Here is a 15,840-nt window from a genome sequence, read left to right on the forward strand (position 1 = left end):
GCATAACTCTCCCAGACTTCAGGCAATATTACAAAGCTACAGTAATCAAGATGGTGTGGTACTGGTATCAAAACAGATATACAGACCAATGGAAAAAAACAGAGAACCCAGAAACAGAGCCAGACACCTACAGTCAACTAATCTTCAACAAAGGAGGCAAGAATATAAAATGGAAAAAAAGACAGTCTTTTCAGCAAGTGGTGCTGGGAAAACTGGACAGCTGCATGTAAACCAATGTAACTGGAAAATACCCTCACACCATAAAAATCATTATACATAAAAAAAAAAACTCAAAATGGCTTAAAGACTTAAACCTAAGACAAGACATCATCAAACTCCTAGAAGAGAACATAGGCAAAACATTCTCTGACATCAAGCATACAAATGTTTTCTTAGGTCCATCTCCCAAGGCAACAAAAATAAAAACAAAAACAAACCAATGGGACCTAATCAAACTGACAAGCTTTTGCACAGCATAGGAAACCACACACACACACACATAACCAAATAGACCACCTACGGAATGGGAGAAAATAGTTGGTGAGGCAACTGACAGAGACTTAATCTCTAAAATACATAAACAACTTATACAACTCAATAGCAAAAAAACCCAACAACCCAAGTGAAAAATGGGCAAAGGACCTGAGTAGGAATTTCTCCAAAGAAGATATACAGATGTCCAACACGCATATGAATAAATATTCAACATCACTAATTATTAGAGAAATTCAAATCAAAACTAACATTAGGTATCACCTCACACCTATCAGAAGGGCCATTATTAACAAGTCAACAAATAACAAATGCTGAAGAGGGTATGGAGAAAAGGGAACCCTCCCACACTGTGCATGGGAAGGTAAACTGATGCAACCATTATGGAAAACAGTATTGAGGTACCTCAGAAAACCAAATATAGAACTACCATAGGATCTAGCAATCCCACTCCTGGGCATATATCCGGACAAAACTTCCCTTGAAAAAAATACAGGCACCCCTATCTTCATTGCAGCACTATTCACAACAGCCAAGACATGGAAACAACCTAAATGTCCATTGACAAATGAATTAAGAAGATGTGGTATATATACACAATGGAATACTACTCAGCCATAATAAGGAACAAAATAATGCCATTTGCTGCAACATACATGGAACTAGAGATTCTCATGCTAAGTGAAGTAAGTCAGAAAGAGAAAGACAAATACCACATGATATCGATTATATTTGGAATCTAATATATGGCACAAATGAACCTTTCCACAGGAAAGAAACACATGGACTTGGAGAACAGATTTGTGGTTGCCAAGCAGGAAAGGGAGGAGGTGGGATAGACTGGGAGTCTGAGGTTAAAAGATGAAAACTATTGCATCTGGAGTGGATAAGCAATGAGATACTTCTGTATAGCACAGGAAACTCTATCTAGTCACTTGAGATGCAACATGATGGAGGATAATGTGAGAAAAAGAATATGTATGTGTGTGTGTGTGTGTGAGAGAGAGAGAGAGAGAGAGAGAGAGAGAGAGACTGGGTCACTTTGCTATACAGTAGAAAATTGACAGAACACCGTAAACCAACCAAAATGGAAAAAAGAAAAATCATTGTAAGAAAAGAAAACTGCATGTCAGAAAACTAAAATTTTTCACTGCTCTATGTACTTTTGCAAATGTCTGTGAAAGCACTGTAAGTACTGATTTTGAGATCATAAATGAATTTTAGCACATAGGCAAATTTGAAAATGCAGAACCTACAAATAATAGAGATCAACTATACTAAGAATCTTTGTTGAAAAAATGCACACTAGGTTATAATGATGTTCCTTTAGTACTTCCAAAAACATTCCTTGGAAAAAACTAAGAATTGTATTAATAACAGGAGGAACATCTCACTTCAACACATAACATTCACCTTTCTTTAAATTTGGGGACTTGCTTCCTTTGTCAGAGAGGTGGGGAATATTATGCTTCAACCTGAAACTATCTCAGTATAGTGATTCATGAGGCTACAAATTTAAGTCTTACTAAAAGTTTCATTCATTGGAAACAAAGTAAATAATAGCAAAAAATGCTAAGAGGCATTAGGTGTTCTCAGTACACTTTACATAACAGTACTTTAGGTATACATACAAATAATGGAACAACAAGAATTTATCTAGACCAATTCAAAGAGAAGAGACAGAATGGAAAAAAAGTAGAGTGATGACATATATAAAAGAGCTTATGTGGAGTTCCCACCATGGTGCAGTGGTTTAAGAATACAACTGCAGGGACCCAGTTTGCTGTGGAAGTGTAGGTTCAATCCCTGGCCCTGTGTAGTGGATTAAAGGATCCAGCAATGCCAAAGCTGTCGCTCAGATTCAGTCTTTGGTCCAAGAATTTCCATATGCCATGGGTGCAGCCATAAAAAATATAAATAAATATAAATAAATAAATAAATAAACCCATTCCTTTGATTTTCAGCACATACACACATACACACCCTTGCATTAATATATACTCTGTGAAAAAGAGTGACATAACAATGGAAAATGGGCAAAATACATGAATAGGCAGGTTATAACAGAAGTAATCAAAAATGTTCAATAAAAGAAAGAGAATTTACAGTGTAACCTCCCATGACAGCAAATGGTCACAGTATGCAGGAAAACTTATATGATGAAAAACCTTCTAGGCTTCTTCAACTAGTATTGATATCATTTGATATAATTGAAAATAAGTGTGAAAACCTTAACATCTGCATACATTTTGCACCCTCACACTTCTAAGAGTGAATCTAATGTAAATAAGCTGATCTGTTTGTAAAGTATGAATACAAGGTTCACAGCAGCATTATGGAAACACCAAATAACAGAGGACTGGTTAAGTAAGCTTATATATCCATACATGTGAATACTATTTAGAAGATGTAGAGAACTGTAAAAAGACAGGAAAGAGGTACCTAAAAAAAGCAGAGTGTCAATTACACTGATAATATTTTTATCAAAAGTACTATACTATATGATTCATTTAAAAGTCTATATATACATAATTTAATGTATTTTGTACTTTTCCATGTTTTATATTCCCTAATATAATAATAGGGGAAAAGGGATGCTGCTTAACAAAATCCTGTAAAACAAAGACAGAATACCATGTAGAAATTCACTGTTAATCAAGCCAATTTCTCCAACAAATTCATATGGACATATTTCTCTTAAGAATAAGGTAATCATTCCCAATTTCTAATTCTCTGACAGTGAGTGGTAGTGGGCGTGGGGGTAGGGGTGGGAGATGCAGAAATAGAATAAGGAAGAGGATTCAGTGTCTTCAATCTCTTGAATCCACTGGGGCTCATTCTACCTCACTACATTTCATCTCTGCCAGAGCAATCAGAGGCCTTCACAGTTCAAAGATTTTTAACCTGGTTCTCCTAAGTAATTGTACTAAATTTACGCTCCACACCCAGTAATTTCTCTACCAGGCACTACCTGGATTCTAAAACAATACCTAAAAAATAATAACAGTAAAACTTTCAGAGGCCTTCATCACTCTACCATCATAAGACAATTCTTAAGATTCAGAAATGCTTAACTTTAATCTTGGCCATTACTTGATCTCCTTGTTGGAAAATATATTATTTTCTAATTGTTGAGTTCAACTACTTTACTCAATGCAATAACATTAAGATGAAAAAAACTCCTGGCTCTTCTAATAAGTATATATTATTTTCAACCTATATGATATTATAATTGATTAGTGGTCCATTTCTCTTTCACAATCTACAAGGGCCTCTCTGTACAGGGTTTGTAATCACTGAGCATGCTGGGACAAATCACAGAATTTACTGAAATATCACAAAGTCTGTTAAATTCTTTAAATCACTTACCATGAAACAGGGCACATTAAAATCTGAATTTTGAGAAGCACAGCAAAGAGTACAAACCTTATTTTTAATTTATTTCTTAGTGTATGTTAGCAAGGAGCATGAAGCTAGATTTTGAGTGTTCCATGTGTGAGATATGGAAAAAGCTGCTTTCACCAAGACCCAATTCTTATTGAGGAGTACTGGCAGGTAAGTTGGGCATGCAGAGCCAGGTATTCTTGGACGTTTGAGTCAAAGAGACATGAAGAAAAGAAATGCAAAATCAACATCTATGAATTCGTGACAGTAGGAAAACTACTGGGAGGAGAAATGACCCTAGGGAGTACAGTTTTCCATTCTCCAGTTATGTGCAGTTACCCTACAAAGAGGGCTATTCAAGGGGAAGGAGAAATCAAATGACAGGGTGCAAATTCATAAGCACAAAATCATTTTTATTCTCCTCAGACTAGGCGATCATGTAGATGATCACCATTAAGAACTGCTCCTTTTTGGAGTTCCCGTCGTGGTTCACTGGAAACAAATCCGTCTGGGAACCATGAGGTTGCGGGTTTGATCCCTGGCCTTGTTCAGTGGGTTAAGGATCCGTTGTTGCTGTGAGTTGTGGTGTAGGTTGCAGATGTGGCTCAGATCTGGCATTGCTGTGGCTCTGGTGCAGGCCAGCAGCTACAGCTCCAATTCAACCCTTAGCTTAGCCTGGGAACTTCCATATGCCGTGGGTGTGGCCCTAAAAAGCAAAAAAAAAAAAAAAAAAGTTTGCTCCTTTTCAACTCTACATGAAAGCAAACAGGCCTGTAAGAATAGAGATGCAGGGTAGTCATTTCAAAAGTAATGCTCACATTTAAAAAATAAAGCCATTTGCAGCGACATGGATGCAACCAGAGATTCTCATACTAATTGAAGTCAGAAAGAGAAAAGACAAGTACCGTATGATGTCACTTATATGTGGAATCCAAAATATGGCACAAATGAACCTATCTACAAAACAGAAACAGGTTCAAAGACATAGAAACAGACTTGTAGTTGCCATGGGAAGGGGGGAGAGAGTGGGATGGATGAGGAGTTTAGGGTTGGCAGATGCAAACTATTACATTGGAACAGATAAGCAATGGGGTCATAGTGTACAGCACAAGGAACTATGTCCAATCTCTTAGATTAAAACATGATGGAAGATAGTATGAAAAATATAAAAAAGAATATATTTCATTTTTAAAGTAAAAAAATAAAAAAAAAGAATACATACATGACTGGATCACTTTGCTATGTAGCAGAAATTGAGGAACACTGTAAATCAACTATACTTTAATAAAAATTTTAAAACAAATTAATAAAAATTAAAAATACTGGACATTATACATGAAAATAAATCCCTATAAGAGTTCTATTACACCCCCTAAAAATACTCCCTTATAGACAGGGCATTTCCACAAGTGGTATATAACAAAATGAGCTTTGCTTCATGTCTCTGATATAAGCATGTATATAAGAGAAAAAGAGGATATTGTGTTTTGTATTTAAACATACCCTAAACGTATGATAATTAAAAATATATGAGGTACTTAGCACGTATTAATTCCGCAGCATATTTATTAAAACTGAACACATTTATATAAACCCCATACTGAAAATAAAGTGTACAGTTTTACTTCTCTGGCCTCAAACTCTAAAGACTTTTGAAGCACTTACCACAGAGCTAAAACAGCTGGCCTCTCCTCAAATTTATACCAAATTATATTTTGTGGTTCTTCCGAACATGAATTTAATCCTCCCATTTATTAAACTGTGTCTTCTTGGTCGTCTGAAAAGAGGATCACTGCAAGCTACTGAGTTGCTTATATATTTCAATTTAAAAACAACTGGGCAGTAACACTGATGTCAATGAACTGTTTCAGACAGCTCCCATTTCTGTAGATGACCACTTATTCCCCACTGTTTCAATAATTCGACATCTAAGCCTTGAAAATGCTAATCGAAATGAACACTTTAAAAACACCAACACAAACTAAAGTTTTCTTAGTGCTTCAGAAAGGTTTGCCAAATACTTCCGCATATATCTTAGATGATAATAAAACAATGCTTTAGGGCATGATTTTCATATTATATATATATATATATATGGAGACAGAAGTTGAATGAGTATATCCAAAGAGCTAAAAAACACATGAAAAGTGTTCACTCTCATAAGTTGTGAAGGGAAGTCATTAAACTACTATAAGATACTAGAACACACCTACCAGAATGACTAAATGTTGGTGAGGGTGTGGAGAAATTGGACTTCCCATTCATGTCTATGAGGGTATGAATTGGCACATCTAGAGAACTGTTTGGTAGTATCAATTCAAGCTGGGTATATGCATACCCCACGACACAGAAATTCTAGTTCCAAGTGTATACACCACAAAATATGCTCCAAACGACAGGTATGAGAATGTTCATAGCAACATTATTCCTAATAGTCAAAAATGAGAATCCCACAATGTTTATCAACAGAAAATGACAGAAAAGTTCTTGTAGAGGGTCATAAATAGAATACTATATAGCAATAAGGATAAGTGAACCACTGCTACATAAAATGTGGGTGAATCTGAGAAATAAAAGTCAAGTGAAAGATGGCAAATACAAATTTGTATACATTGTATGATTATATCTACATTATGCTCAAAACCAGGCAAAACAAACTTTGACATTACAAATTGGGACAGTGTTTACTTTGGGAAGAAGGCAGGGTAGGGGGAGGATAGTGGGGAGGTGACTTCACTCATGTCAATAAATATTTCTGGGATGGTGACTATCTTAGTCCATTCAGGCTGCTATAACAAACTACCATAACCTGAGCAGGTTAAACAACAGGCATTCATTTCTCATAACTCTGGAGGCTGGCAAGTCCAAGTTCAAGCACCAGCAGATTCAGTGGCCACTTGCTGGTACACAGGTGACTGTTTTCCAGCTATGTTCTCACACTGTGAAAAGGGTGAGAGAGCTCTCTAGGGCCTCTCTTATAAGGGCACGAATCCCATTCATAAGGGCTCTACCCTCATGATCTAATTACTTCTCAAAGGCCCTACCTCCTCATGCCATCACATTGTGGGGGTAGGATTTTAACATATAGATTAGGAGAGGCCACAGACATTCAATTCATAACACTGGTCATGTCCTATTTCTTTATGTGGTCAGCGGTTCCACAGATATGTTCACTTTGTTGTAATTCATTGAACTATATACTTAATGATTTATATAATGTTCTCAATGTAATTACACCTTAATATCAGTTTATTAAATTTTAAGAAAGATACTGTCATTTTAAATAGGAAATGGGTGTATCTCAATTCATGCAATAAAATAACCCTCTGAGGTAATAAGTACTGTTATTATTTCCATTGTATAAAAGGAAAAACAAAGACAAAAGTTAAATAACACACTCAATACATGGTAAAGATGGAACTGGAAACCAGGCTGCCTGGCACCAGAGCTGTACTAAGAATCCTTTCCTTAAGTTAAACTAGTCCTTGGCTTTATCAAGCACCTTTCTTCCTAGATATTTAAAGAACCTTGAAAATCAGACTCTAATTTGGATCTAGCCAGGAAGCACAGTCAAATCAAGCGAGGTGACTTCACTCATGTCAATCATATGCCACTGCTTTTCAAAATCAGGCCTCCAGAGAGCAACAGATTTTGCTTGACTTTGGACAAAAGAGTCGAGGTTACTATTGAGATTCACAGCAACTGTCTTTTCCTTTTATTCATTTATGCAAGATGTTTTACATACTCCAGATGTTGTTGTACTCATTTTCTACACCTTTGGAATTCTAAGTTTAGAATTAGAAATAAAAGCCAAAGCATGATTCAGGAAAACAGAAACCTAAGGCTAATATTCATGATAGTGTTCTTCATTTAAATGTGTTCAAATTCTTTATGGATTACTACAAAAATCCTACTTCTACTTTTCAATCTTTTTATGTCACTCTTACTTCCTGTAATACTAGTGGTTAGAACTGTGTAAGTTACAATGATGAAAATGAGCTCAGATCTATTCTACTACCAGCAGAACAAACTCTATTACCTTTTTCTCATCTCAGGCCCAGCTGGAAAATAAGAGAATTATAAAATATTTAATGATACACTTCATGGGAATCCATTTAGAAAGTGAGTTGTCTTGTAAACACTCCTGTTTTAGACAGTTTGGTAGAGGAACTCCATTTCACATATAATACACACAAATAAGGGACACGTTAGTTACAAAGGTACTTATACTAGGTCTCAGTGAAAATCAGCTTTTGGACAAATAGTCAAGTGAAATAAATACAAGTTTCAGCTCCACAGTTGACATTATGAATGGAAATATATGTCAATCCATAATATTTTTCTTGACTGATTATGTTTATTTCCTGATCAATAGAATTAGTTTGTACATATGACAAACAAGCAGTTGTTAGTATCAGTTGACTTAAGTTTAACAACAATGTGTCTGTTGTAATTTCGAGTTTCAGTGTATTCAACTGACTAATCCTTATATCTAACAAGAAAATCAATACCTTTGAAATAATTAGCTTTGGGCTCTGGGGAATCTCTACTTCTGGGCAACTGGATGGGGTCTTACTTGAAATAATTACTGCCAGAACTACAACCAGTTTCCTTGCAAGATCAAATCAATTCATCTATACTATTTTTTAGCCTCTGTTCTCTGAAATCTGTGAAACAATGCCAAGATTGAAAATACCCATTACATTTCTATGCTTTTTAACTTGCTTTGAAATTTCAGGATTTGGAAAATGTACTGTGAGATGAGCCAAGCATTCATTTTCCTGATATAGCATGAGAGAAATAAAATAACTCCCACATACCTTTATCTACTCAAGATGACAGCCAATCTCAAGCATTTGAAAATATTCCATAGGGTAAAGTCAACATTTTTAAAAAGATTTTTAAAAATTAAAAAAAAAAAGCTCTCCAAGTGATTTTTCATTCCCTTCCTGTACTTCCATAAAATTAAAATTCAGTATCAGCCACTAAGAAAAGATACTCCAAAGAAAATGCAATGACTGTCCCAGTAGATTTAATCCTTCTATGGCTCTTTAATTTTCAGCACTGAATTTCAGGAGATACTAAACATTCAGTGTTTTATTATAGTCACCTGTCCTCTGGGTACTTTGTGGTTCAAACAGTTTAAAGAGCTTTGTGTTATGTCCAAGGTGTTTACAGATTTCAATGGGTTTGAAAATCTCTGGGATGAAAATGACTCTTCTCTTAGAAAGGAGTGGGAAGAAGAGATAAATGAATTAATAAATGATTAGGTAGCCTCTGATAATGTTTCCACTTTAACAATGAAAACAGGGTAGTTCTGTAAACAGAAAAGTCAACTGTAACACTTCATGGCTAGGTGACTCTGTAGTTCAGTGACTTTGCTATTCCTGAATAGTACTGGAAAAATGAAGATAAGCTGCTGATAATGTTTAACCATTTTAAATGTGTGTGTATGTGTCAGTCAGAAGGAAAAGATTTAGCAAAAACATAAGCTCACCAACTAAGTTATAATGAAACAGAGAGGCATACCACTAACCTAAGACAAAATTTCACACACATGAGGCTCAAAATGCCAGTATACTTATGAAGGGGAAGCTTCCATATTCAGTCCAGACAACATTTCATTAAAAAAAAATCTGATATTGTTTTCATTCATGACTTTTTTTAGTGATCATTTGGATTTCCTATGTCTTCAGATTATGTCAGGAAACAACAGAACTTATTACATACTGTAACAATATTAAGATAGTGATTCTCAAGGTTTAGAATCTCATGGTTGTGCCATAAACACTACCCCACAGAACTGCAAAGAGAATTAAATGACATAGTTGCTGTGGCTCTGGCATAGGCTGGCGGCTACAGCTCTGATTAGACTCCTAGCCTGGGAACCTCCATATGCTGCAGGTGCGGCCCTAGAAAAGGCAAAAAGACAAAAAAAAAAAAAAGAATTAAATGACATATATCAGATATTCAAAAAGCACTAGTATTTTCCATGTAATAATATCCACCTAAACCTTGTTATTATAGCCCAACTGAATAACTACAATGGAAACAATCCATGTGGGTATTTACATTGATTAAATATTTACTGAATGCCTACTATGCATCTAGCATGGGTATGACAGCTGCATTCTAGTATATAAAGAAAGATGCTTATAAAGCAATATTATACGCTACTTAGAATGTATGTTACAAACTGTAATGCGAGTAATTGTCAGATATGAAAATTAAAAAGCATATAGAAGGAAGAAGGTTATTATTTTCCAGTAATATATGTTATAACCTTGTAATATCCTTCTGTCTTAATCTTATAATGCCTTCAGCATCTTTATGGAAGGAATTTGAGACTCCTTCCTCTCTGAGTCACATAAGCAAAGAATTAATCGCTTCCATGTGAAGTACCCAAATATTTCATTCTAACCAACATTTCACTGTTTGTACTATACTTTCCAAAAAAATTTCCCTCCACTTCCCAGAATTCTGTAAGTGTAGACCCTGAAATAAGACCCAAGGGGCACTTATAAGCCTTTCACCCAGATAATTTAAATCATCAGGCATTCCAATGGGATATAACACAAAATTTGCATCTGGGGCTCCAAAGTACATATGTTGGCTTATTAACCATTATCAGTAGGAACAAGGTAACTCAATGGTGAGAAGTCAGAACACTATAAAATCTCTACAAAGAGAGACGTTACCTTAGGATCAGCTGTGAGCAGTTTGAATGCTTGATAAACCTGAGATTCCTTTACACCACCTCCAAGATCCAAGAAGTTGGCTGGCTTCCCACCATTCAAGAAAATGATGTCACAGGTAGCCATGGCAAGTCCAGCCCCATTTACTGTGAAATGCAAACAGCACACAAGATAAATTTAGCAATATGAAAGGGTGCATAAACTGGACTCTCCCCAATAGTGCTCAAAAGAGAACCCCCAAAATACTAGGTCAATTTCTGCCCTGCTTGGAATTCTATTCAACTGGATAAGTTTATAGACTTGAAGGATAAAGAATCAGGAAATGTGCATACAAGGAATAAACAACAACAACAAAAAAAAGACCTGGGAATGGAGAGAAGAATTTATTGAGAAATTAAATCAAGCTGGAAAATACAAAGAAGGGAAGAGCTTAAGTAAGTAATACATTTGTATTATTAGTAAATAAAGGAATTTTAGATTCTGGAAAGTACTTAATTTAAGAGAACTGGGAAAGAGGAAAACGCATATGAAAAGTTGCTGGAGCCTACGTACTACATTTTTTTTTTAATATTCTTTAAGAGATTTGAGTAAAGAATGTGATTCTTGTAATTTTTGGCTTGCTGAGAATATGCTCCTTTGAATGTCGCATCCCTCTGGGGTTGAACCACAGGGGTCCCAGCTTCAATAGGACTCTCACTTTTTTACACTTAGTTCAACCATGCATGTTTATGTGCTCTCTGGAGAAACTTAGAAAACAAATGAACAAATGACAGCATCAAAACTATATTCCCAGCCCCCTGTTCCTCTTTCAAATTAATATAAGAAATGCTGACTAGCAACAAGATCATTAAAACTAGAAACAAAAATGTGCTAACATCCTAGGAGCTTTCTTAAGAAACCAAGAGAAGAGTTTTAATAGCAAAATTCTTATTTTCCAGAGCTAAGTTTTATTGATCAATTGCACTTCTTTTGCTTTTTATGCTTAATTATAGGAAATTACTTTCCTTTGGTTAGAAAGTGCCAAAAAAAAAAAAGTCCTGAACATATCAGAAACTCTCCAAGTTAAGACCTTTCACTTTTTCTGACCCTTGAATTCCCCAGATAATGAACTGTGACTAATTCATATAAGCCTGGGGCAACTAAAATAAAAACCATTTACACAGGATCTTAAAACAATTTGAAATGTGTTAATCATAGCTTATGAGACTGCTAACTTGGCCAAACCGTGCACACTCCAACAGAGGCTACCAAAATATGTATTTAATTTATTTTAAACACACAATTATATCTTTCCCCTTTCTAAATGCCTAGAAATATTGAGAGCATATTAGCTTGTCAAGATCAAAATGATGTGAGTGATCTGGTACATTACAGTTTTCATTCTAATACAAAGCAAGAGCTTTTGGTATCACTTGTAATTGGATATTATTTTCTATTGTATTAACACCAAACTACTGGATGAGGTATGTTCAGTTCTGAATATAATGATACTGTTGGTTTAATGAACTACAAATCTTTTTTATTTTAATTCTATTAAGACCTCAGTTTCCAGTGCAATAAATTGGTTTCACCAGAAACAGAGAAGCACATAAATCTCGGTACTATAAGCTGTGGACAATAACAGAAATTCTATTGCCTCTAGAGACCTCTTCTTATCTCTGCTAATACACCAATTTCACAAATTTAGATGACTATAATAAAAATCAATTGTCTTATTAATAAACTGACATAATGGAATAAATATTTTACTAGTTGGTTTTCATAGAATCTGAAACTTCAGTATAATGATGTAAGCATGTGCTCTCTTCCATTTCCTCTAAGAAAGCAATTTATCTTAAGCCCAAATTTCAGAACAGGTCTTAGCACATTAATGTTTGAATAGAGTAGGAGTTCTCATTGTGGCTCAGCTGAAGAATGAATCTGACTAGCATTCATAAGGACGCAGATTCCATCCCTGGCCTCACTCAGTAGGTTAAGGATCCAGCGCTGCCATTAGCTGTGGTGTAGGTCGAAGACATGACTCGGATCTGGCATTGCTGTGGCTGTGGGGTTGGCCAACAGCTATAGTTCCAAGTTGACCCCTAGCCTGGGAACCTCCATATGCCACAAGTGTGACCCTAAAAGGCGAAAAAAGAAAAAGAAAAGAAAAAAACATTTGACTAGAGTAGCAAAGGTTCTAACTTTTATTAATCAAAGTTTAACTGAGATGCTTTAAAACAGTGGTTCTCAGCTGGGGAGACTGTGCTACCAAGAGACACTCCATGATGTGTGGAGACATTGTTGGCTGTCACAACTGGTGACAGTGCAGCACAGGACAACATTCCACAGCAAAGAATCATCCCATCCAAAATGTTCAGAGTTATGGAACTGAGGGACTCTGCTCAAACAAGTGACCATTAGCAAAAATGAACTTTGGGAAGAAATTCTGGATTGTTTCTTAAGCCTTTTAGGCTATAAAAATCTCATGTGTTAATTTGCTATTGGGAAATAGTATTGTAGAAATCAGGGATCCCTCAATTATGCAAAAAATCCACAAATTATTTTTTTGATATTACCAAAGCAGGCGATGTTCCCATCCAGTCCTATGTATTTTAGATCATACTTCGCAGCTTCATTTTCAATGGGCTCATTCTCTGATTTGTCATCCATAGCAAATATATCCTTCTGTCGGAATTCTGCATTGTCATCGAAGTTTATCTTGGCATCAAAACAGACAACTAAAAAAGAAAAAAGGAATAATACCTAAATATCTCTTAAGAATCTATAAATTAAGTTCCCCAGGCTGACAAATGCAGGAGAAAAAAGTCAAATACTATCATTTTTTTCTCATACTACAGGCATGAGGAGCTTTTAAGGCTTTCTTGACCTTTAAACTTTTAGGCTACAAAGACAAATATAACATGGTACCTCTTCTCAAGGGATTTCACATTCTAAAAAAGAAAAAAAAAGTATAGTAGTTTACATCAGTTGGTTTCTATAAAATAAAAATGTGAGTTTACATTATCCATTAAAAGCTATAGATGGCATAGCTTCATATAGCTATGATTTGTAATTTTTATTAGATTTCTTATTTTTAGTATTTAACTGCTAATCATCACCTTTCTCTTCAATGCAATGAAAGACTAGACAATAAAGCTTAATCCTGTGTCCTCCTATGTCTTTCTTTTATTGCAAGGTGAAGTTTTTATTTAATCATATCCCCACTAATATGTCTAGAAAATTTAGTGGAATGAACACCAGGCCAGAATCAATAGATTTTTGTTTTGTTATTTGATCCTTAACTAACTCTGCAACCTTGACAAAAATAACCTACCTCCTTTCTGGACCTCAGTTTGCTTGTGTGGAAAATGGAAACTACAGTCCCTAGATTGCCTATACACTTACTCTGGGGTCTAGTAAAACTAGACCATCATCTTGCTATAAGCAAGGCCATCTTATGATGCTTATGGTCCAAGTTACAAAACATTAAGAGACCAAGACTGGTCAGTTACAATGGAAAGTTGCCAGACATTATTAGCACCATGGTGTCCACCCTCTAGTGTTGGCAGAAATCTCTAATTCTCTTACTGGCTAAGAGCCCTGGACACAGTAAAACTCATTCAGTGACAGGGATGGACCACAGAGTTTTCCTTGAATATACACAGATATTCTACATGTAAATCAGAGAGCAATTGCAGCAGGGAGGGGTGGTGTGCTTGGTGTCTGGGATCTGATCCCTTCTATTTGTTCCTTAGAATAGAAATTAGTAGTCTATAGTCACAATCCATTAAAACCTTCTTTTACATTACTTGGGGTATAGATAGGCAGGGATCTCTGACCATGAATTTAGATATTATGCATTCCTCCACAATACTGCTGACAGGCACCTAAGTCTTGAAAGGGAAACAACCAATTTTGCGTATTTCAGTCAGAGGAATGACCAAGGTCTGTTAGTCCCACTTGCTTCCTATGAGAAGAAAATATTGTTACATTGCAGCATCCTAGAGAAGACCTCAGGTAGAGGATTTTTTTTCCCCAAGGGTCTCTCTGCCACAATATTCTAGCATTTTGGTATAAATCTGTGCAGAATTGGCATATTAACATCTAAGAATGCTCAGCATAAATAAAAGTCCAAACCACAAATTACTTAAAATAGCGCTGAATGACAAGAGAAAATCTCATATGGAATTTAATGTCTGCTTGAGTCCTTTGTCTTGCCACAAAATGTCCAACCACTTTACCCACATATTGTGAATACATGGAGCAAATGAGTAATTACTTTCCAGAATACTGAAATCTTAATGATGGTACCCTATATTACAGAAGGAATTGGCCAATGTTCTCTGCTTGCTACACTAGCATTTTTCTCAGCAATTAATGACTGGCGTAATAATCAATAGTAAAGCAACTTCATTCTTAGCTTTCTCCTGGGTTTATAAATATATTTTAATTAATTTATTAGTCATTTTAGCTCCTCCATTACTCACTGGCAAGAGTACTTGTAACCAACATATTCAGAATGAATGGGAAAATGCTATCAAATTGACTTCCTAAATGAAGAGTTTCAAATAAAAAATTCTTCGTCAAGATCAATAAGCCAGTAAATCAAAATAGGTCCAAGCTGATCTTTGCCCCTTACAAAGACTACAGTTACAAGCTACTTGAGAGAGAGCATAATTAATGAATATGTATGCAAAGCTCCGAAGGCAGTCCCAGCTAAATGCCTGCAAAGTCAGATTTTCAAAGGCTGTAGTATGATACACATGCCAAGTACAGAAATGAGTTCACCATTTGCGGACCACCTTGAGAGAATTTTCAAGCTAACCCAGGATTTAAAGATGGTAACTATGGGAAAACAGCGTTATCTATAGGTAGGGAAAAAAGGTATAAGGTGTATCTACAATGGCTCCTTGCCAACTGTTCTCTCTTAGAGAAAATTAAACAATATAATTAAGTCAATGTATATATATGTCCAAGTGCTCTGAGAAATTAAAAACCCTAGATAAATCGGAAGTAAGAAAGGTAACTTTAGGAGTGAAGAAAGATATCCAAATCTGAATTGCCACCTTCCACTCCTAAACATTTTCTGGAGAGGGTGATGGTGGAGGGGGACATAGCATTTTAAGGAGGTACATGGACTCTGTTAGACACATAACTGTTATAACTGGTCAATATTTTTAAATGGTTCCAAATACACAAAGTGCTTTACTGCCTTATAATCTCAGTTTATAATGTTATTATATCATTTGAAAGTTTCCCCTTGAACTTGACCATTTAATGTAAAATTCTG

At 35.5% G+C, this 15,840-nt stretch overlaps 1 protein-coding gene across 1 annotated transcript in view; it reads right to left on the reverse strand.

Moving 5' to 3' along the window:
- SUCLG2 (succinate-CoA ligase GDP-forming subunit beta) overlaps nt 1-15,840 on the reverse strand; it is a 262,823-nt gene that overhangs the window by 94,483 nt on the left and 152,500 nt on the right. Inside the window, exons 8-9 of the mRNA XM_047778950.1 lie at nt 13,127-13,288; nt 10,575-10,717 (exon numbers count right to left, since the gene is read on the reverse strand). Of these exons, the coding sequence (XP_047634906.1) occupies nt 10,575-10,717; nt 13,127-13,288 (305 nt within the window). The remainder of the gene's footprint in view (nt 1-10,574; nt 10,718-13,126; nt 13,289-15,840) is intronic.

This window comes from Phacochoerus africanus, chromosome 1 (genome assembly GCF_016906955.1).
Source record: "Phacochoerus africanus isolate WHEZ1 chromosome 1, ROS_Pafr_v1, whole genome shotgun sequence".
NCBI classification, from domain to species: Eukaryota; Metazoa; Chordata; class Mammalia; order Artiodactyla; family Suidae; genus Phacochoerus; species Phacochoerus africanus.